General features: G+C 54.3%; 1 protein-coding gene across 3 annotated transcripts in view; it reads right to left on the bottom strand.

Moving 5' to 3' along the window:
- Positions 1 to 22,042, bottom strand: part of SYNPO (synaptopodin) — a 54,108-nt gene that overhangs the window by 17,308 nt on the left and 14,758 nt on the right. Inside the window, exon 1 of one of the 3 annotated variants that reach the window (XR_010942195.1) lies at positions 13,010 to 13,136. Coding sequence is in view for 1 of the 3 variants with exons in the window: in XM_067732285.1 (XP_067588386.1) it covers positions 18,871 to 19,267 (397 nt within the window). In the remaining 2 variants the exon portion in view is untranslated. The other 2 variants (XM_067732285.1, XM_067732288.1) reach the window with 2 other exon arrangements.

Raw genomic sequence — 22,042 nt, 5'->3', positions numbered from 1 at the left:
CTGACGAGGGCCCTGCTATGCGGTCCTCCTCTCCCAAAGGCCGGGAGCCACCACCTTCCTCCTGCCTGCTCTACTGGCCTAAACACTAATCTACAGTTAGATTTTCAGGGACTTGGAAATGGTGACCCAGAGAGAGGCAGGTTCAGTTCCAGGTGCACAACAAACTGGAAAGGGGTTCACCGGGAGCCGAGTTCAGACCCAGGCTCCCACCTCCCCCAGTCCAGCCCTGGTAAGCCAGGCTTCCCCCGCGACCCCCAAGCCCTCTCCTGCTGCATCAGCCTCCATCATCCCAGCCCTGGGAGCCTTGAGAGTACAGAAAGGACTACCACACCCTACCCTTCCAGAGAAAACAGTGAATCCAGGAGACGTAAAGGTGGTGAGCCAGGGCGGGAGAGAGAGCATTTCCCCTAAACTATGCCTCTGCCAGGAGCAGGGCTGAGCCTAGTCTATCTCAGGGTCCCCAGCACCCAGCCCAAGGCCCTCGACAAAGATACAGCCCTTCCTCTTGGCCCTGGGGCAGCCTGGGGCTGGAGTTGGTCCCATTCTCTCTAAATTCCCCAGACTCAGCAGAGGCCGTCACCCAGGAGGGGTTCACTAAGTGTTGACTAAACAAATGACTGAAGGATGAGCACTCCCACAGTCCAAATCTACCTTCACATGTCACTCCACCATTCACCCCAGGAGACAAATTCTCGATGTGTCTAGATCCCAGAGTTATGGAGATTCTAGGTCAGAGATCTAGAGGGTGGTTCCTCGAGGAAGGGGAGAGAGGAAGGAGGGAGGTAGCAACAAGACTTTGGGTGAAGAGGGAGATGAAACCTCAAATGGCAGTGTTAGATCCAAGAGGCAGAATATTCCATCGAGTGCCAGGAGAATACAGAGCTTAAGAGATAGATGAACGAGGATGAAGAAATCTGGGAAGTCTTCCTGGAGGAGGTGGCATATGCCCTAGGTCTTGAAAGATGGAGATGTGGAAGTATTTCAAGCAATGGGACAGGCCAGTGGAGGCTGGAAGGCTCAAGGTGGTCCCCACCCCATCCTCTACACCCCTCCACTCACACCTCCAGTCAAGACAGCTGGAAAGGAAGGCACCTCTGACAGAGGAACACGTCCACCACTGGGCTTGCCCAGAAGCTAAGGGTGACTGGGGTGGTCCAGGTAGAGTTCCAAGGGAGCTATGTACATGGGAATGCACATGCCTAGAGCTCAGAAGCACCGTGGTATCTGCCCTGGGCCTCCGGGTGGGTTACATAACCGCCCCACCGGGGCCACAGATTCAGCCAGGACCCTCCTCCGCCTCCACCTCCCCAGCCATCTGTCTCTGCTGCTTCCCTCTCATAGAAGAGGCCGCTGCACTGCCCAAAGCAAGGCCAGCGCCCTGTGGTAAATTCCCCACATTCCTTCCTCACAGAAAAATAAATAACGGGGAGAAAAAAATGCTGGAGGAATGATAATGACGGCCCCAGCACGCTGCAGTCCCAGCTCGCCTCCCCACCCTGTAGAGCAGAGCCCCATCCTGGGCTGGGGCGGGGATGGGGACGCTGCTGCTTCTCCCTGAGGCATCCTCACTGCCAGGCCCCGGGATAGACGAGCTGCCTGCAGCCCCTCACCGCTCCCCCAGGCCTCTCAACCCTCTTTTGTTCTCAGGGTCACTCATATCTGCTGAAGAAGGTGCTGGGAAAGGTGCTGAGAATCTTTCGGTTGTGGCAGGTGACCTCCGAGGGCAAACTCGCCAGAGGCTGGGCGCCCTTCACTTTTACTACTCAGGTTGTTGTTTACTGAGCGCCTCTTATGTTCCAGGCATTACTACATTATGTTTTGATTTATCTTTGCAAGCTGTGAACTGGAAGTACTGTCATACCCATTTTACAGATGAGGAAACTGAGGCTCAGAAAGGTTTTATGATTCGCGAAAGTAGTTTGGCCAGTGAGTGGTCTACCCTCTCCACTCCTGCCTCTTACTCCCATATCTATTCAGCCTGTCTGTCCTCCCCCAGACAGCCCTCCTTTACCAAATCCAACCAGAGGTGCAGCCTGTTCCCTTCCCACGTCCTGCTCAACAAAGCATCCTGTGCGGGCTACCTTTAGTAAGTCACCTCACCTCTGAGTCTCAACTTCCTCATCAGTAAACCAGGGATGATTATAGCTGCTTTGCAGAGTCACTGCTGAGCAAATGAGATGCACAAATTATTTCTATAGCATAAAGCATTGTGCACACCTGAGGGGGATTTAACTTCAGCCTTTTGCACAAACCTACCTTTGTATAACTGTACCAGGCTAGGGCGCTGTCTGTCTCCCTCCCTTCTCCAGCCCTCTCTGGGGCTGTTCTCCCTCTTCTGCTCATAGTCAGGCACAGCCCAACCTTCCCCTCCCCCTCCAGCATCCTCTCAGCAAGGGAACCCCAGTGTCAACCTCTAACTAACTGTGCTGTAGCAGGAGAGAACCAGGTTTGAATACCAGGTCTGCCTCTTACTGGATGTGAGCACCCAGGCCCCCTTGGATGGCCCCAGACCCAAGACTCCTGGGAGGGAAGGTATGGCCAAGGCTCCCACCACTCAGTACGCAGTCCTGCAGCCAGGAGGGTGCTGTGGTCCTGAGCGGGCAGGAGGCTACCGACCCTGCCATCCCCTCATGCCATTCGCCGGTTACCAGGCATGTGTGGCTCCCCTCCAGCTGGAGGAGTCTCCAGCCAGAGGGAGGCTGAACCGTCCCCTTGTCCCTCAAACTGCAAAAGGAAAGCAGGCTGGAGGTCAGGGGATTTGGTTCCAGTCTGTTCTGTCACAATCTGGGTGAGATGCTGGACTAGTTCCTGACCCTCTTTGGGTTTCAGTTTGTCCATGTGTTTGTTTCAGAGAAGGGATTGGCCTGGACCAGTGATTCCTAGAGTGTGGAACCCCCACACCTTTAGTGGGAGCAAAAGGATTTAAGTGGTACCCTGATACTTAATAACATCTTACTAGTTATGTAAATTTCACATGTGTATTAGAAAAGGAGGATAATAAATCCACCAAAGGTACAGTACTGCTTAGGGAGAGGTAAAAGTGGATATTTCAGCAACAAAAGTTAGACAATTTAAAGAAAACAAGTATAGGTGGTGTATGAACTCACTCACTCAACTGATATTTATTGCACACCAACCAAGGGCCAGGCACTGTTCACAGCCATGAAGAGAAACAGATAAAGCCCTGCTTGCATTCTAGCACGGGAGCCAAAAAATAAGACTATTTCTATAATCTTATTATCTTATTATATTATATATCTATAATCTTATTCTATTCTATAATAAATTCTGTAGAGAAAAATAAAGCAGGGGTGGGAGATATACAGACTGCACAGGGTGGGGAGTGGTGTGCAAAGGTGAATAAGGTAATCAAAGGAGGCATCACTGAGAAGTCCCATCGGAGTGAAGAAGTGAAGAAGGTGAGGGAGTGAGGCTTGTGCATTTCTAGGGGAGGAAAGACCAGGCAGAGGGAACAGCTAGTGCTAAGGTCCCTAGGCAGGCTCGCACCTGGCAGGTTGAGGATGGTGCACGTGATGTGGAGGTGGGACATGAATAAGGAAACCAGCTTCTCTAGTGGTCTTTCTAGTGGCCTGCAGGGTCTCAGGGATCCCCCTGCATTGCAACCATTTGTGCCTGTGCGCACACGCACACACACACCCCCTGCAACACGCACATTCTGGACAGCTCCCTCATGCTGGTGAGAGCCTAGCCAGCAATAGTATATCTTCCTCTGCACACACACCCACACACAAAGGTGCTCTTTGCGTGTGCACCCGTAGAGGGGGAAGAACCTACACACCCGTGTGTGCACGCATAGCGCCCGTCGGTATGCATGTGGAGACACACAGGTACTCAGGTGGCACACTGACGCAGATGCACATGCAGCGGGTACACACCTTATGAGCGGACATATGTGTCTCCCTCCTGCCAGCCTGCCCTGTCTCTGAGTTACCAGACCACCCTTGCCTGGAGGGCAAGTGCCCCGATGGCGTGGTTTCAAATTCACTTCTCCGTATCTCTGCACCTCAGTCATGGTTTCCCATTTCCAGGGCTACATTAAAATCGGCCACCTGCTGCTCAGATGTCCCAAGGGAGCACGTTGCTGTGGAGCATGTCCCCTTTTCTACCCGTACTGCAGTTAAATAGAAAAGCCATGGAAAATGCCTAGCACAGCACTGTAAACAGGATCAGCCGCTACTGGCATCATCGCTCGTCACAGTCATCCGCATCCCTGGCTTCATGCCTTTAGGGAGCTCAGGGGGCAGCTGATGAGTAGAAGGAAAAGGCCAGACTGCGAGCTTCAGGCCTCGGTTTTAGTTGCAACCTGGTCTCCAACACATCGCGAGGCCTCAGGCGGGTCCTGTCCCCTCTCTGGCCCAGATCGGAAACCTGTGGGTGCGGCAGAATGTCTCAGGGAGTGTGTCCAACATGCCGATTCCTGGGCTCCGCCCCAGACCCAGGACCACAGAATATGCACGTTAACAGTCTCCCTGAGGGGTTCTGAAGCACAGCTAGGTTGGGGACCCAGGGGGCTTTAGAGCTCATGATTTTATAAATGTGTTTATAATTAAATGAACATAGAGGGAAATGCTTGGAACATAGGCTGGCAGATAGACCCACGTCAACAAAAAATAAGTTTGAGAAAATATATTTACATAAGTAATTCTACGTAGTGATCATACACCATCCTTGAACATGCACACACGTTTATAGTTTTCCTAGCAGCTTCACATCCGTCAGAGAAAGAAGCAGAGCAGGGATTGTGATGCTATTTTAAAGACTAGAAAACTGAGGCAGAGAAAGGTCAGGGGGCCTGGCCAGAATCTCACAGAACACAGGTCTTTGGCTCCCAGCCAGAGTCCTTGGGCCAGCTTCGTTAGATGCGCCACCTCGGGGCCTTGTCACGTTTTGCCTCCCAGCCCACAGTGTGCACTGTGTACACAGCAAACACAGTCCTTCCACTCCAGGTGCACTGACTTTTCCAGTCACTTGGGGTTCGCTGACAATGGGACAACCTCAGCCGGTTAATTTCCTTCCAGCTGAAATACCCTTCTCACTGGGTAGGGCAGGGGCTTCCCAAAGCCCTTATGCTCCATGCTACCGTTTGATCTGGAATGGTGTTTCTGTTCCAGCCAACCTGAGTCCAGATCCCATCTGCGCAGATCACTACCTTGTATATGCTAAGCCTCAGTTTCCTCCTCTGCGAAGGGGTCTCCTAATTCCTATCCTTCGGGGTGATTGTGAGGATAAGGTCTTTTGTGCAAAGTACCCAGCATCTCGCCTAGTACACACGCTTCTGCAATGCTGGAGCGCCACTAACTTGCAGGCTAAAGTATGAGCTCCTGGAAGGCAGGAACCCACAAAGCGGTCATCAGGGCACCCACACCTACCACGTGTCATAGGCTCGATTAATACGCACCCGAATGGGTGAGAAATGAGATATCGTCTCGAACTTCTTCCTGATCGCAGCTCATCATTGTCTTTCATGACCCATTTCCCAGCATGGGGGCTGGATGCACAGAGCAGAGATGCTCGGGGCCAGAGGGATGGGTCACGGGTCCTGGGAAGACACTGATGAAGGCCGCTGGGGAGGGCCGTGTTCTGGGAGACCTGAGTGCAATCCTGTTGACTCAGAGGCATAAATAATGCACTAGCACATTCTCTGCTCGCCATCCTGTCATGCTAAGAATAGCACCAGCTACCCTTTCAGGGATTTCTCAGGGAAGAGAGAGGAGGACACCAAGATGGGGACAAGCAGGAAAAGGCATCGCTAGACTGTGGCCCATCAGGCGTCCTTTCTTCAGGCCCACCTTTCCAAACCCATCAAACTGATGACCCTGGAGGTCTGAGCTGAAAGGGCTCCTGGGGGCACCTGGTCAGGAGAGGCCTGAGGAGACGGGGCACCACCCACCCTCGCCCACTGGGGCTGTTTCTTTTCCTCCTCCCTTCTGATGCCCATCCCAATAAAGCCCGTGCCCCTAGCCCATACCCCACGATCCCCACCCCCAGTCATGTGATGAACAGAGTGGGCGGTTCCCCTCTTGATGTGTTTTCATCTGTAAGACTTTGGAGAGAGAAGATTCTATAAGCTTTTGATTAAAAAAATTTTTTTAAGTTGAAAAATGACTGACTTAGCGCTTCTCATACTTTAATGTACATATAGTAGTTACTCAGGGTTGTTGTTAAATTGCAGATTCTGATTCAGGAGGTCTGGGGTGCGGCCTCAGAGTCTGCATTTCTAAGAAGCTTCTGGGTGACGCTGACATTGCATACATGATTGCCATACCATGAGTACAGAAAAACCAGAGTATTTCCCTATAAACTAGATGGAGAAACCGAGGCCCAGAAAGGAAAAGGGATGTGCCCGAAAGCACACAGCAGAGCTAGGCTCAGAACACAGGCCTCCTGAATCCTCCTGGGGCTTGGTCCTAGAGGGGCTCTGGGGTTGAATGGAGGTGGCTGGAGTGGGACAGGGGACAGACAGCAGTTTCAGGCAGCAGGAGTCGTCCGGGGGGCGGGCCTTCATTCAGCCAAAAGCTGAACCTCCTGGGGTCCACAGGCTCCCACAAGCCATAAGAGGAAATAAGAATCCACCGGAACAGAGGCGCTCAGCTGAAGTGACTGCAGCCCCTTGCTCAAAATCATGCCCTCATCAGTTTGCATTTGAGGCCCGAGGGGCTGGTACCCTCCTGGAAGGCAGGATGAAACAGGGGGCTATTAAAATGCAAACAAGATCCAGACAGAGGAAGATGAGGTCTGAGCACTCTGCATTCAGTCATACTGAGAAGTGGCTGGGGGAGTGCGCGGGGGGGCCCACTGCACTATCAGGATGGGCATCGGAAGGAAAGCAGAAAAGAAAGGAGGCAAGATCAGCCTCTAAGACCAACACTAGGAACAGCTCCTCCTTCCTAGGCTTGGCCTCAAACCCCTTTGCAGGCTCCAGGCCCTGCATGACTAGCCCCACTGCTCCTCCATGCCAGGCTGCAGCTCCCCTCGTGGTGTTTGCCCTCCCTACACGCCAGCCACGCTGGCCTTCCTTCAAGTGCTCAGACAGGAACCAAGCACTTCGCACCTCAGGGCCTTTGCACTGGCTGCTGCTTTTGCCTAGAACCCTTTCCTCCCATACCCCTCAGTTGTCCCTTTCTGGCCATACTTCTCCTTCTTCAGGGATGTTTACAGGTCTCAGGGAGGGTGCGCCTATCCTGGGAGGTCACATTCCTCTGCCACGGCACCCTCTATCTCTCCTCCAAACTCTCATGAGATTTGTAATTCCATCGTCATTTGTTTTAGTGTCAGTCTGCCCTGCCCCATGGTAAGGAGGTCCCGCCGGGCAGGGACCTTGGCTATCATTTCTCTGCTATGTTCCTGCCCCCGTGCCTAGGCCACAGCTGGGCTCAATAAACATTTCCTGACCGAATGAGGGAATAAATGAATAAAACCAGTGCTGACATCTACCTGCATGTTTCCCAGTGACCTCGCTCACCCTGGAGAAGCTGTAAAGGACCAGGACTTGCAAGATTATGTGGGTCTAACCCTCTGCTCTGCTACGCTCCAGCTGAGTGGCCTTCACAGGTCATATCACCTCTCTGAATGGGGAGCGCTGTTTGTCGGGTCTAAATGAGAGGTAGAATCTGGGAAAGGCTCTGAAAGCTAGAAAGAGCTTTAACTGGTAGCTCTACTCATCCATGTTTGAGGCCCAGAGAGGGAAAGGGCCTCATTCAAGGCCACACAGCCAGTGTGTGGTGACGCCAGACCCCCCGTGGCACAGCTTAAAGCCAACAGGCCCACCCAGACTCAGTGAGGGCACCATCTGGCTGGAGGCGGGGCAGGGGTGGAGGAGGAGAGGAGAGGAGGTGGCTGGGAGCATCCAGCCTCAGGCCCAGAGCCAGGGGTGGGGTGGGCGGGGCCCCCAGCAGGAGCCCTGAGTGGGGCCTGGCAGCTGGGCATAGGGGAGCCAACTGGCTCAAGCTGGGTGGTGGCAGGCCTGTTCCGCATGCGCGTGACGGTCTATTTTTTAATCAGCGCCCTCCCCATCCCCCAACTTCATGTGCCCTCCTAAAGGGTACATATTAGGAACCACGTCCTGGCTGAGACCAGGGGCCACCTTGGAGATTGGTGGGAGGGTCCCCAAGTCCCATATCGTCACGAAACCCACAAGTCCTAAGCAGCCCAGAAGGCAGTACAGGAGACTCAGGGAGGCTGTGTGGGCTTGGGCCTGTCCCTGGACTCTCTGACCTCAGTTTACCCCGTCCGTACAGTGAAGAGAGTCATGCCAGACTCCATGACAGTTTATTACAGCTCAGGCTCTTGGGATCCACTCAAGCTTCACGACACTAATGACGCTCACTTGTCAGGCCCTGGCAGAGCCTCCTTTGCCCACAGCATTCCCAGGGCACACATGATCCTCCCTGACCTACTCCCAGGGGATGAGGGGAGAAGATAAGAGGCTGAGCTGGCTCAAGGGTCAACCTCAGAACCCCAGGCCCCAGACCCAGTGAGGCTCCCCCTTCCAGCACCTGAGGGGCAGAGATGATGAGGATCAAAGGGCAAAGAGGTGTGTTATTAAGCACGTGGCTTGGCCCCTCTGAGCCTCTGGCACTCCACCTAAGGCAGGAGAGAGCATGTTGTGCAGGAGTTAAGCACATGGGCTTAGAGGCCAGACTGCTTAGGTTTGAACCTGGCCAGTTACCACTGTGTGACCTTGGGAAGCTCACTTAACCTCTCTGTGCCTCAGTTTCCCATCTGTAAAATGTTGATGATAACAGGACTTACTTCATAGAGTTGGTGACATGTAAAGAACGTAAAACACCCTGGCACATAGTAAGTTACCATAAATGTGAACTATTTTTCAAGAACTTTGGCTTTTACCTATCGAACACTCTTTGTCTCCAAAAGATTTTATTCCAGAGGACGACATGCAGGAGTCTCACGTCAGCCCACTCTCCTGCCCCTTCCTGACCCACCCTGCTAACCACCCTTCCTGCCAGCCCAGTGGCTTTCGCGTCTGTCGAGCTCTTTCACATTCACGATCCCCTTATATCCTTCTTAGTCCATTTCATAGTAGCTCAGAACCAAAGCCTGAGCCCCAGAGGAAGCAAATGATTTGTCCAAGACCACCAGCTTGTTGGCTAAGGCTGGAGGTTCAAGTATCCATTCCTGAAGCTCGATCCAGGCCCTTTTCCACCATACTGTGCCCATCCTCCCACTATCAAACCTGTTCCTGGCTAAACGTCAAAAAGTAACATATACTGAGATATGAGTCTTCAGCGAGTGTCCCTCTTCTCCAGGGCTTGCTATTTTAACAGAGATCAAAACATTATAATACTATTTAATAGGTAATAGTTATTTTTATCATCTCATTTAATTTTCAGAACAACAGTACAAGGTAGGGTCTGTTATTGTTTCTATTTTATAGATGAGGAAACAAAAGCCTAGAGAGGTTATATAACACACTCAAGATCTCCCAGCAAGCTGGGGAGAGAATCCAGGGGTCCAACCACAGGATCTGTGTATTAGACACGCAGGAAACAGCTAGCACAGGAGTAGACCGAATTTTGCGTCACCTGCAGCAGCCCTGGGAGGCTGGACAGAGAAGGGTAGGGTAGGGTAGGGTCAACACAGCACTATACTATACTGCCTCACTGAGTGGAAAAGATGAAGCTAGGATGATGGAATTTCAGGCAGCGGCCAGTTGGTAAAGATTTCATTTCGGAGAGAGAGGGCTTTTGTGAGCCTCTGGAATTACAGGGCCTGGAGGCTGTCCCCACATTGACTTCTCCTCTGGCCACACTGGGTAGCAATTGAGCCACAGTGTCCAGGGACAGTTCACAAAGGACTCTGAGCGCGCGCGCGCGCGCGCACACACACACACACACACACACACACACACACACACACACACACACACACACACACACACACACACACACACACACACACACACACACACACACACACACACACACACACACTCGCGCGCGCGCCTGGTAGAGCCCAGCTGCCCCTGTGACCCGATCACAGGCCTGGGTTCCTTTGGGTGGACAGCCTGAAGCCCTGAGGAATGAAGGCATTTTCATAACCTACAGCCAATGCCCACCCCACTCCCTTCCCCCAGCTCTTAGTTTAGACCTTTCACCAGCCTCTGAAACACCCTTTCTCCCAACCAAATCCCTCCCATTCTTCTAGACCCAAGTTCTGGATATGCCAACTCCACAAAGGCAGCCATGACCACACCTTCAAATAACATTCAGGGTGTTGATCCAACGCCACCTCCAGAGAGAGGCCTTCCCTAACCACCAAGACAAAGAACCCCTCTAAGTGCTCTTCATCTTAGCAATGTGGCTTTTTGTTTGTTTTTCGGGCTACTTTTATCTATCTGAAACTATCTTGCTGATTTCTTTGCTTCCCTTTCTCTTGTCTATTTCCCCAATTAAAGAGCAATCTTGAGGGCAGGGACCAGCCTATCTTGTTCACTATTGTAACCCCACTGCTTAAGGATCCACGCACCCCATTGCTAGACAGGGACACTGAGGTCCATAGAGGGCAAGGGATTCACCCAAGGTCATACAGCAAGCAAGTGGCAGAGGTCGGTCTAGCACATGCAACTCTGCACTACGGCCCAGAGCACTTGGCCTGTCCCCATCCCCACCCCACTTGACCCTCTGTTGGCCTATCTTGTCCCTGCCTTCACACTACAGTGGGGCCAGAGCCTGCCAGTCCTTGACAACAGCGTCCCTCCACTGCCCCAGGGGCCTTTGGTGCCCCATTCTGGGCAGCCCAGCCTGCTTCCCCCTCTGTCCCTCCCTTCCTGGCATCAGCATCTCCGATGAGCTCATGTCTGGAGGCCTGGGAGCTGCCCTGAAGGAAAAGGTGCCTCCCAGGCCGGGCCCCTAGGTCTGGAGGTGTGTTCAGCCTTGTGGGATAGCAGCCCTGGCGGGTGGAGAAAGTGTGATGACCCCTGCCCATCCCAGCGCCCAGGGCTGTGCAGTGGGCTCAGGGAGACACGTGTCATCCAGGGAGATAGAGCACGACTAGGGGTAGAGAGGAGATGGAGAAAAGGTTCCTCCTGTGCTTCTCCCATCTCTCCAGGTGCTCCTCTGCCACACCGGCCCCTCCTGCTTGTCAAGGAGCTGCTCTGTCCCAAGGAAAGGGGGCTCCGCTGCCTTCTCCTCACAGAACCACCCTGAGCAAATCTCTTCCCCTCCCCGGCCTCAGTCTCCCCAACTCTAAAATGGGGAGATTAGATAAAGTGCTGACTGCAGAGGCTAGGGATCAGTTGGGAACCAGGCCCCGAATGCCACAGGATTTTTTTCTTTTTGCTTTATTATTATTTTTTTTTACCTTAGAGGAAAGGCAACAGATAACAAGGGAGGAAAGGAGTTAAAAGGCCTTATTTTAATAATGTAAATGCTGATTCCAACCACAGTTTAATTTAGGTACTAGTCTGGGGGCGGGGAGTGGGGGGAGCCGTTTCAAGGCCTGCAAAGTGGCGATGGGGAGCCAAGGTAGCATAGCAGCAAACAGTTTGCTTTTGGGAAGTTCTCTGAATATCAAACCAGAATGATCCTAGTCCGTTCCCCTCGTTGTACAGATAGGAGAGAGAGGAAGAGGCACCAACCCAAGATCCCACAGGGAGACGGAGGCAGGTGTTCCCCCACCTCCCAAGCAAACAAAGTATTTTCACCTCCCTTGAGGTCCCATTCCACTGCCTGAGATAACACAGCAAAGCACTGGGAGGAGGACATCAGTTTGTTTGTGGTGCTGTCCCCCAACACAGGGTGGGGGCCAGGCCCGGGGGTGGTGACAGTCAGGCTGGCACCAGCAAGGCTCCCAGCCCCCTACCCCAGCATACCCTGGTCCCTCTGAGCAGCATCCTATCTCATCCTAATCGTGCAACATGACAGGGCTGGGACAACCTCCAACTGCTACTACAGCCACTACCAGTGCTGCTGTCTCCAACGCAGTTAGCCCCTCAGGGGCCACCCGCCCACCCTCTCACTGGGAGCCAGAGAGGGCAGGAGGCTTGCCCCAAGATCACAGAGCAAGGTGGTTTACTCCAGTGCCACCTGCCACTCAGCGTAGGACGGGGACTGGGGCGCGTGCTGCTTCCCCACTGGCTCTTGTCCCTGTGAACAACCCAGGCATGGAACACGGGAGGTCCTGTCCCCATCCAGAATTAGCCTATAACTTGGGGTGGAGGTGGGGAGGAGGGAGACCTTTTCTCCCGAGTTCTCAGAAAGGTCCTGTCCGGGCTCTGGATGGAACCCCCTGATTCCACGGTGTAGTGGTTAGATAGGAGCCCCGCCCTTCACCTCTAGGGCCTCCGCGCTCACCTTGGCAGACTGGGCAAACTGAGAATGCGGTGTAGAGTCCTTAGGACAGGTCCCCCTCTCCCCCACAGGCACTCAGGAAAGGCCTCGATTTCCCCAGGTGGGGCTCGCGCCGGTGATCCCCGCGGTCTGCGGGTTCCGCGTCCTGCGTGCCTCGCCCGCACAGCCGGACCCGGGCGCCCCGCCCGCGGTAAGGGGTGAGGGCCCGGGCCCAGCACACGCCGTTCCCGCTGCCCCACAGGCGCCCATGTTGGTCAACCCCCGGCAGAACCCAACCCGCCACTTCCCGGAGTCAAGCCGTTTCCCCCTTCCCCAGAGCGGGCCGGGGGGCGCAGACCTCCGGCTGTCGCCCGCCCGCCAGCCCGCGGCTGACCCGGCCGCGATCTGCTTGCGGGCTGGGGCTCGAGGGCTGGAGCTCCCACGCAGCCCGGCTTCGGGGCGCGCTGCTGAGCTGCCGCGGAGCTTCGAGATTTCCCCAGGTCCCCGCCTCCACCCCACCGTACAGGTGGGGAAACTGAGGCCCAGAGTGTAGCAGCGACTCAGCCAAGGTCACCCTGCGTGTGGGGACTGGAGCCCAGACGTGCCACCTCCACATGGGCGGCGCCTAGACCGGCACAGGTGGGAAGGGGCGAGGCTCGCTCGGCACCGGCACCCCTGCCCGGCCGGCGCCCCTCACTCACCTCCAGCCTCCGCGCGCGGTCCCCGAGCTCACCGGCGCCACCACCTCCGCGCACCTGGCCACGTCCGTCAGCGCGCCCCGCCCCGATCGAGACCCCCGCCGACCCCCCCCCCCCCCCCGCGCCTGGCGCCCCCTCCTAACCTCCGCCACAGCCCACTCCACCGCCTAGCAGGCTGCTCCGGGACCGGGAGCCGGGAGGGCTGGGCGGGCTGGCGAGCCACGCTCCTGCCGCTCGCTCCCCGGGGCCCTAGCGCCGCCCTTCCCGCCCGCCCCGCCCAGCCCTCGGAGGTGCGACTCCCTCCTCCACGGGCTAGGCCTCCCATGTCCCCTCCGGTCCCCTCTCTCTGCCTCTTTCCTCTCTCTCCCTGGCCTCACTCTCTGCTGCCTGATTGTCTGTCTCTCTGTTTCCTCCTCAATTTTTGTGTCTCTCGATGGGTCCCTGAATCCTTCTGCTTGCTATTTCACTCAATTTCTTCATGTCTCTCCCATCTATTTCATGCCCCCCTCTTTTCTCTATCCTTCCCACTAACCCCATTTTAAGTCTGTCTTTGTGAGTCCCCATAACTAACACCACCTCCCATCTCCCCAGCCCATTTCCTTTCAGACCCAGATGCAGTACCCTCTTAGACCCGTCCTCTCCCTTCTCAGCCCCAGTAACTAGAATAACTGTCTAGGACTTAGGCAGGTAGGACTGCCTAAGTAGGCCTTGGCAAATAGAGGTTGAGGAAGGTTGTCACCTCCCAGGCAGTCTGGGGCCATCCACTGTCTTAACGAGTGGGCCAGCAACAACAAGGGCAGTGACGTTCACAGCCCCATGGCAAGGGTCATTGTGCATCAGAATCTAGTGGGGATGCTGTGAAAAGTCAAGATTTCCACAATCACGTGCCCCCTCCCAGTGGTGGAGGGGCTAGCAATGGGCTTGGAAACTGGGCTGATAAGAAGCACCTTTCACGCCCCCAACAAAGCACGTGGAAAAACGCTGTCCTGGGTTTTCACCGAAGTTTCCCTGGGTTCCAAGTACCCCACCCCTTTAACCAGGGTGGTTCCACTTTTGTGTCCTTTATATCAAGGTTCTGTGTTTAGATTTCTGCTAGAGGAAGTTAGAAATGTGCTGATGTAAGCCCACTCACCCAAGGTTCTGTGAAATGCAGAGGTGTAAGTGGCCTGGTTTTGAGACGTCCCCTGTCCCCAGTGGGTGGGCTTAGAGTGCATGGGGTCAGGTGACAGAAGGGACAAACCCTCCCTGGCTGCTGACCTTCTGCTTGGCTTCATGGCTCCAGAGAATCCCTCTGACCCGGTGGCTGCCCCAGGTGACAGTGGGGGGGTGGAGGTGGGCACTGAAGGGGTCCTGGGGATTGGCATCAGGCAGGGTATTGCCTGCTCTGTGAGTGCACGTGCTATAGCCCAGCCTGTGAGAAACCAGGAAACAAACTGTGTGGGAGAGAGAAAGAGAGAGAGAGAGGGAGGGAGGCTAGGATTTCTGTGTGGGTGGGTATGAAAGTGAAAGAGATGGGGGAAAGGAAGGACAGAAAGTGGTTCGGTCTGTATGTGGGTATGTGACAGTGGGTGTGCAGAGTGGATATGCCTGTAGGAGAGAGTGTGTGCATGCAAGAGAGATTGCACAGTGTAGGTGTGTGAGCAAAAGAAAATGGAGAAAGGAACATGCTTTTAACCTGTACCTAAGGGAGGGAATATGTGTGCTTGTATGTTTTCAGGTGGGACTGCTATGTATGCAAATCTGACACATGTGTCCACATGTGAAAGTTAAGCATGCATGGATGAGGGGGGCATCTGTGGGAGGGTGTGTGCCAATGTCTACCCCATGCACGGGTGTGTTGGTGTCTGAGAGCATGCATGTGTGTGCATGTGTGTGCAGTTGTGAATATATACACATGAGCATTTGCATAAGAACATGGTGTGTAGATGTCATTGTGCATACACGTGTGTTTGTAGGGAGTGTGAGCGAGTATGCGTGGGTACACGTGTGAGGGCTATGAGAACCTGTGAGCCCTGCTCCTACACCATCACCCCTATTAGAGTCACCGTGGTCGGGGGGTGGGGGGAGGGAGAGTGGGCCGCACCTTGCCTCTCTGTCTGCCCTCTTTTCCACGGGCCTGAGGAGCAGGGGCCTTGTCCTTGGCCCAGGGATCAGCTCTCATCATGGGTGCTGACTCCTCTGCCTCAGCAAGATAGACATGGCCAGGGGCCGGGCTCCTCTGACAACCCAGATCCACACCCCCATCTCCACCCCAAAGGCTTGGAGCAGTGTCCAGTAGAGTTGGAAAGGTCTCCACATTCTCCAGATAACCTGGACCTCCAGAACAATGGCCTGGAGAGGAGGGAAGGTGGGAATCCCAAAGCCAGGGGCAGAGGAGGGGCTGGATTGGCAGTGGGTCCCAGGTCTCCCTGAGTGTCTCCAAGGAGGAAGGGGTATGGCTTGTCCACCATCCCTCAGAGTCTGAACAACCTTTCCCCAGCCCCAGGTGGGTGGAAGAACACAGCCTGCTGCCTTGTCTCCATGGAGACAAGGCAGCACAGAGGGTGGTTGAAAGCATGGGCCAGACCTCCCAGGGTTCACATCTCAGCTCCTCCACCCGCTGGCCTGATACTTTGACAAGTCACCTAAACTTGTTATGCCTTAGTTTCCTCATCTGTCAAACAGATAAGAAAATGATGAACTTCAGAGGGTTGTTTAGAGGATGAAAAGAAAGAACCCATGCAAAGCATTTAACACAGGGCCTGGCAGCTGAATTGAGGGGCAGAAACTCTGGGTTCCAGCTATAGCTTTGCCACCAGCTTACTGTGTGACCTTGGACAATTCACTTGCCATCTATGGACTTAGGAATCTCCACAAGATTATCTATAGAATAATCTCAATAAGCCCTGCCAGTTACGACCAGCTGAGACTTTGTGGGAAGTACAGCGTGGGTCTCTCTTGGTGAGCTATGGACTAACCAGCGCTGATGAGGAGCCCTATGGGACACTTTCCTTCCCACGTATCTTCTCTCAAGTTGGCAGCAGCTGATGGCAGGAAACTTGAGCTGCAGGCTGCTGCCCACCTCATCTCTTTGCATCCCCTGACCCTCCAGCCTGCCAAGGACCCCCTTCTGTTCTGCTCAGCTTGTACTCAGGCCTGAGCAAAATGTCACTGAAACCCACCCACCCCAAGTGGTGGATACCCAAGGCAGAAGATGCCGTGACCCATAGTTAAAACTGTCAGGGAGCATTCAAGAGAGGCAGGTATAATTGCGGAAGGATGGGTGTAACTGTCTGAAGATGCTTATAATCCTTTGGCAGTAACGGGAGGAAGTTTTAAAAGGACGCCCTAATCCGCTAATAACCTGGCAGCCACAGGCCCCTTCCCTCCAGATCTCCGCATAGAGAGAAGGGACTCTGGCCACTCCCTTTCTCAAGGGAGCAGAAAGGCCAGTGTAGGCTCTGACCCAAGACCACCCGGGTTTCTACTCTCTCCCAAGACCCAGCTTCCTTCCTGCCTCCACTTCTGAGAAGTCTCCCCTGCCCACTCCATCCTCCTGAGGTTACTCCTACCTCTTCTGTCCCTAGAAATGTTCAGGACAGAACTAGATAACCATCTGGCTAGTTGTTAAAGAGAGGCATGAACCGGACTGTGAGCAAGAAGAACAAGACCATAGTCTCAGCTCCAGCGCTGACTGTGACCTTGGGCAAGGGACGTAAGTCTCTGAGCCTCAGTTGCCTCACCTGTACAATGGGGAGAATAGTAGCTGCCTTGAAAGATCAGCAAGAATGAGATACCATGAAATGGGCCAGCTCTGTGTGAGAAGCCAACAGGAGTCGGTACTGGTAGTTTCTCCATGTATGGTCTCTTCCCCTCAAGGGTGTCAGCAGACAACTCTCGCCCGTGTAGATCCAGAGCACAGTGGTAGCCAAGAGCAAAGCCCCACATTCAAAACACTGTGATTGAATCATGGCTTTGCAGCTTGCTAGCCATGAGTCTTGGGCAAGTCACTTATATTCTCTGAGCCTCAGTCTTCTCTTCTGTATAATGGAGATAGTAACAGTATGTCCCTTATGGGGATTGTTATGTGATTAAATGAAGTGATCTGTGCAAAGCTGTTAGCACAGTGGACTTGGCACATGAGGGCTCAACAAATAATAGCTCTTGTATTGCTGCGCTGACGATGATCATTGTAGTTGTTATCAACATCCCTTACATGCTTATCTAGATTACCCTGCAACCTCCTGATAGCTCTATGAGGTAGATAGGGCTCCTATTTCTATTTTATTTTCACAGATGAAGAAACTGGGAAGGGATTTTGGGGCCTTGGCTAGTTGCATCAGGTCCAGAACCAGCACCCATGTCTCCTGACCCCCAGCCATGGTCTGTGAGAGGGAAGGGAGCAGGTCCTGAGGCTTCCAGCTCTAGGGGACCTGGATTTGTGTCGACTCTGGTGTGGAGGCCTGTCTTCAAGTTCAAGGCTGCTGGATCCCCCTGGGATCCTCCTCCTACCTACCCCAAATGCATTGAAGGCCCCTCCTTGTTCCTGCCTGGTTCCCTGTGTGACCCAAGCCTGGGGGCCACGGGCATGGGGAATGGTGCCTGTGGGGTGTGGTCAGAGCCTGGAGAGAATTATTTCGGAAAAGGGAGTGGGTGGGAGGCTGGTGAGACGCCAGGCTGGGTGTCGGCGACGCCTGCACAGATATGAAGTGCTCCTTCAGTTTCCTGACGCACAAGCCCTCCCAGGCCTGTGTCCCCCGCACGCCCTGCGCCCCCGGGATCTGCTGGCAGCGGCTCCCGCCTGAGCGAGCATGGCCCGGCTCATGTCCTCCCCATCTGGACCCACTTCAGCGTTGCCATGGACCCAGCGGTGGAGGTGATTCAGTGTGGGTTTCCCTGTCCCGCCCTGCCGACTCTTGCCGCCTGTGGGAAATTGATCTTCCTCCCTTCCTTCCTTCCTCCTGTGCCATGCACACCGAGCTCTCCCCTACACAATGTCACTGAGTCATCACTGCAGCCCAGGTGACGAGCCTCTGTCGCCTCTAACAGATGGGAAACCAAGGCCTGGATGAGGAATGTGGGCTCGGCTCAGCCACCGACAGGCCGAGTGACCTGGAGCAGTCTCTTCCTCACTCTGGGCCTCAGTTTTCCCACCTGTAAAATTAGGAGGTCGGTTTAGATCAAAGGCTCAGACTCTACCTCCAAAGCACCATGAGGGCAGGGACCACATCTGTTGCGCCCCGTGCTGCATCCCCAGTGCCCGCAAGTAGTTGGCGCTTAGTGTGTTCAGCAAGGTGGTCCTGCCCCATCAGTTGCTCAGACTCTAAGGTCATTTGTTACCACGAATGATCAAAGGGCAGACAAGGGGCTTCCCTGGTGGCGCAGTGGTTGAGAGTCCACCTGCCGATGCAGGGGACACGGGTTCGTGCCCAGGTCCGGGAAGATCCCACGTGCCGTGGAGCGGCTGGGCCCGTGAGCCATGGCCGCTGAGCCTGCGCATCCGGAGCCTGTGCTCCGCAACGGGAGAAGCCACAACAGTGAGAGGCCCGCGAACCGCAAAAAAAAAAAAAAAAAAAAAAAAAAAGGGCAGACAAGAGTGTGTGATGGGCTTTTTTTAACCAAGCATGATAACGTGGCTTTCTCTCGCTGCCTTCTCACGTGCCCTCTTTGGCAGAGAAGAGAGTGGACTTAGATGTGGTACAGCTGGAACGACACGTATGGTACAGCCTCCCCTGTCTCCCCACAGCTGTTAATCTGGGCAGGCCCATGGGACTCTGATGGTCTCTTGTGTACCATGGGAAAATATGGTCGGGAGTGCCTGTGTTAAGCACCTGTGGGGTCCCCCATGACTCTGGCAGTCCAGGGGAAAAGGGCCATGAGCTTACCTGGTTTCTGGGCAACCCTGGGCCCAGGGCTGGGGCTGAGGCTGGCTGTCATCACCTGCTGGGCCTTCACCGTGTCCCAGTCCTGGCTGGCTCTGTTGTCATGCTGGGAACCCCCTCGTGCCTCCCTGGAGCAGCTGGGTGACTGGATGCCCCAGGGTCTGGGAAGCTGTGGTGCCCCTTGGGTGGCTCTGCAGGCATTGTCCTCACGCCTTCTGGCCACTTCGTTTTCCTCCAAGTCCGTGAGCCCCGCCTCTCCCTGTAGGCCCTCCTCGCCGCCGCTCTCCTCGGCCTCCAAGGCCAGACACCTGTAGCTCCCGTCAGGAAGCCCAAATGTGCAGGGTGAGGACTTGCCTTCGCTGGGCCCCAGGGGCGGGGTCGGGAGGTGAGGGCCCAGCATGGTGCTGCCTCTCCTCAGGGACACAGAGAAGCTGGCGCCTGGGCTGAGGCCAGGACTGGAGGCTCCCGAGTAAGCCCTGGTCTCTGCTCTTCTCAGGGCCTTCTCACAGAGCTGGAGTGGGGTTCAACTGCTAGACTTCCTGGACTGGGTGGGTGGTGGCCCCCCAGGCCCTCCTCCTTCACCCGTCTCTCGCCTGTGAGGCCTCCCCTTCAAGATGATCTATCTGCAGAGGGAGAAAAGAAACAGTGCATGAGATGGTTCTCTGCGTGTTCCAGGCTGAGTCTCTGACTCCACTTTAGGGGAACCCTGAGAACTGAACTGACTGGTGTTTGGGGGTACAGGTCTCATGTGTCCATAGGAAAGTCCCAAGCTTCAGTCATTCGACATCCCAAATTTTTGCCCCAATTTTTGCCATATCCTTATGCCACTTACACTTTATTTGCTTAATATCTTTCCGTAAATCAACTTTAAATAACTTACTTCTATTACTTTAGACTTATCTTAAGCAATAATTGCAGAGAAACCACAAATATGTTGTGCTAAGTCATTTTCCCCCTTAATACACATTAAATAAATACCTAGTTATTTAAAAATATTTATCTGGGCACCTCCTAGAAAAAATTCTCTCGTGTGTCACCAAAGGTACATATGCCACAAGGAATCACAGCAATGGTGGCGCAGAGGGTGCAAGACTGGGGCCAGGACCCCCTGAGGAGGCTGTGCACCAAGGGATGGGGCGCAGTGATGTGCTTACATGCCCAGGCTTTGAGCTAGAATCCCACCTCTGCCACCTGTGTGGTGGGCAACAAGTCCCATGACCTTTGTGAACTTCAGCTTCCCCATCTGTAAAATGGGAACCGTAATATTTCCATCATCGTGTTGCAATGAGGACTAAGTGAGAAAATGCATGCAGAGGACTTAGGACAGTTTCTGAGACATAACTTAATACATGTTGACTATTCTTTCATTCCACCAAAAACTTTTGAGCTCCTGTTTACATTTTAGACACTATAAAATGTACTGGGGCTACAGTGGGACTAAAGAAGACATGGTACTCTGGCTTGAGAAGCCTTCAAATCTGGTGGGGAGAGCTGTGAATGACAACAGGGACAATAATAATAACAGTATGATTATTTAGAAATGTTAAAAATGATGGCAATCCAGGAGAGAGAGGATGGAGTCTTTCTGCAGGGATACGCGGAGGGGATAGATGGGAGAGAAACTTGGGCAGAAGAATTGGCTGGGCGGGGAGGCAGATGGAGAGTGGGTGTGAAGGAAGAGGGAGGAGGCTAGGATGCAGCCCAGTTCGTCACTCTGGTGACAGTGTGATTTCGTTAATAGAGATCAGGAATAAATGGTTAGGAGCAGGTGTTCAGGGGAGCAGGGAGATGAGTTTGATTTGGGATTTCCGGGGGAGCTGAGCACGGTCAGCTCCACAGGGAGGCCTGAAGAGCAGGGGAGAGGTCCAGGTTGGAGACAAAGATTTAAAAATCATTTGTGGAGGCCCCAGGCAGAGGTGGGCAAGATGCCCCAGGATGGGCAGGTAGAGCTTAAGTCAGGGTCAGTGACCAATTGCACTCGGGAGGAAACCTTGAAGTTTATAGATATTGGTTAACAGATCTTGGATTCCACCACTGCTTAGCTGTGTGAACTCTGGAGGATCTGAACTCTCCGAATGTCACTTATCCTGTTATAAAACAGAAAGAGAAGAATCCCCCCCACCTCCTACTGGCTGCCCCATGGGCAGTGAGAATTCTGAGAATTGTGAAAGACTGTGGATGTTGGCGACCTCAGGGCCTGGGCTGACCTCTGCTGCTGTGGTACCTGGAGGCCATGCCTCCGCCCCCAGGCAGGGTCAGGCATCCCCCACCCCAGTAGGCTCCTATGAGGGAGGTACTGTTATTATCCCATTTCGGAGGTGGGGAAATTGAGGATCAGAGAGGCGAAGTGACTTCTGGCCTGAGTCACACAGCTAGCAAGTGATAAGGCTGATCTCTGAACCCATCTCTGGCACCTTGACCGTGATGGTGGACACAGGGAAGAGAGGTTCCAGGGCCTCATTCGTCTCCAGATTCCTTCTCACTCGCCAGCTGCTGCCAGATTTCTGCCATTAGAGTTTCAAAGAATCTTAGAACCTCATGAAGGGCTGGTAGAATTCTGAAGAGTCCTAGCTGGCTGTTTGACCTTGGGCAGGGGCCTTCTGTACTCGAGTCGGTTTGCCCAAAGGCACCATGGTGGGCTTGAGCCAGAGGATGCTGGAGGGTCCAGCCAGCCCTGGCATTGCAGGATGCCATGATCCTAAGCCTTTGGAGCCCTCCATCACCACCGCCACCCGCCCCACCATGGAGCCAGATGGCAAGAGGCAGGAGTGGGTGTGGGGGGCAGGGCTCCCTGGGACGCCCCACAGGGCCTCGCCTCACTCTATGCCTGCTTCTGTTTTGCTGTATTTGACGGTGGCCACGGTTTCCAGGAAAGAAGACAGAGGCGGAAAAGTTAACTTTCCGCCACCCACACAAATATTTTTGGCCGGCGTTGTCTTCGCACTGCCAAGCCGGGAGGGAGGAGTTGGCAGGGGCGCTCCAATTCAAGTCTCCCTCCCAAGGAGGGAAGGCTCCCAGCCCAGCTGGGGGGTCTGGGCAGGCCCCATTGTGGGCCCAAGCCCTGGAACACCCACCCTGCTCCGGAGCCTGGGGAAGGGGCGGGGGTGTCACGACCCGGAACAGTAATGGCGGCTGCCCCTTCCTGAGCATCTGCTGGCGCTTGGACAAGGCTTTG

Source organism: Pseudorca crassidens, chromosome 3, assembly GCF_039906515.1.
Source record: "Pseudorca crassidens isolate mPseCra1 chromosome 3, mPseCra1.hap1, whole genome shotgun sequence".
Classification (NCBI taxonomy): domain Eukaryota; kingdom Metazoa; phylum Chordata; class Mammalia; order Artiodactyla; family Delphinidae; genus Pseudorca; species Pseudorca crassidens.
This window is presented reverse-complemented; position numbering and strand designations above follow the sequence as displayed.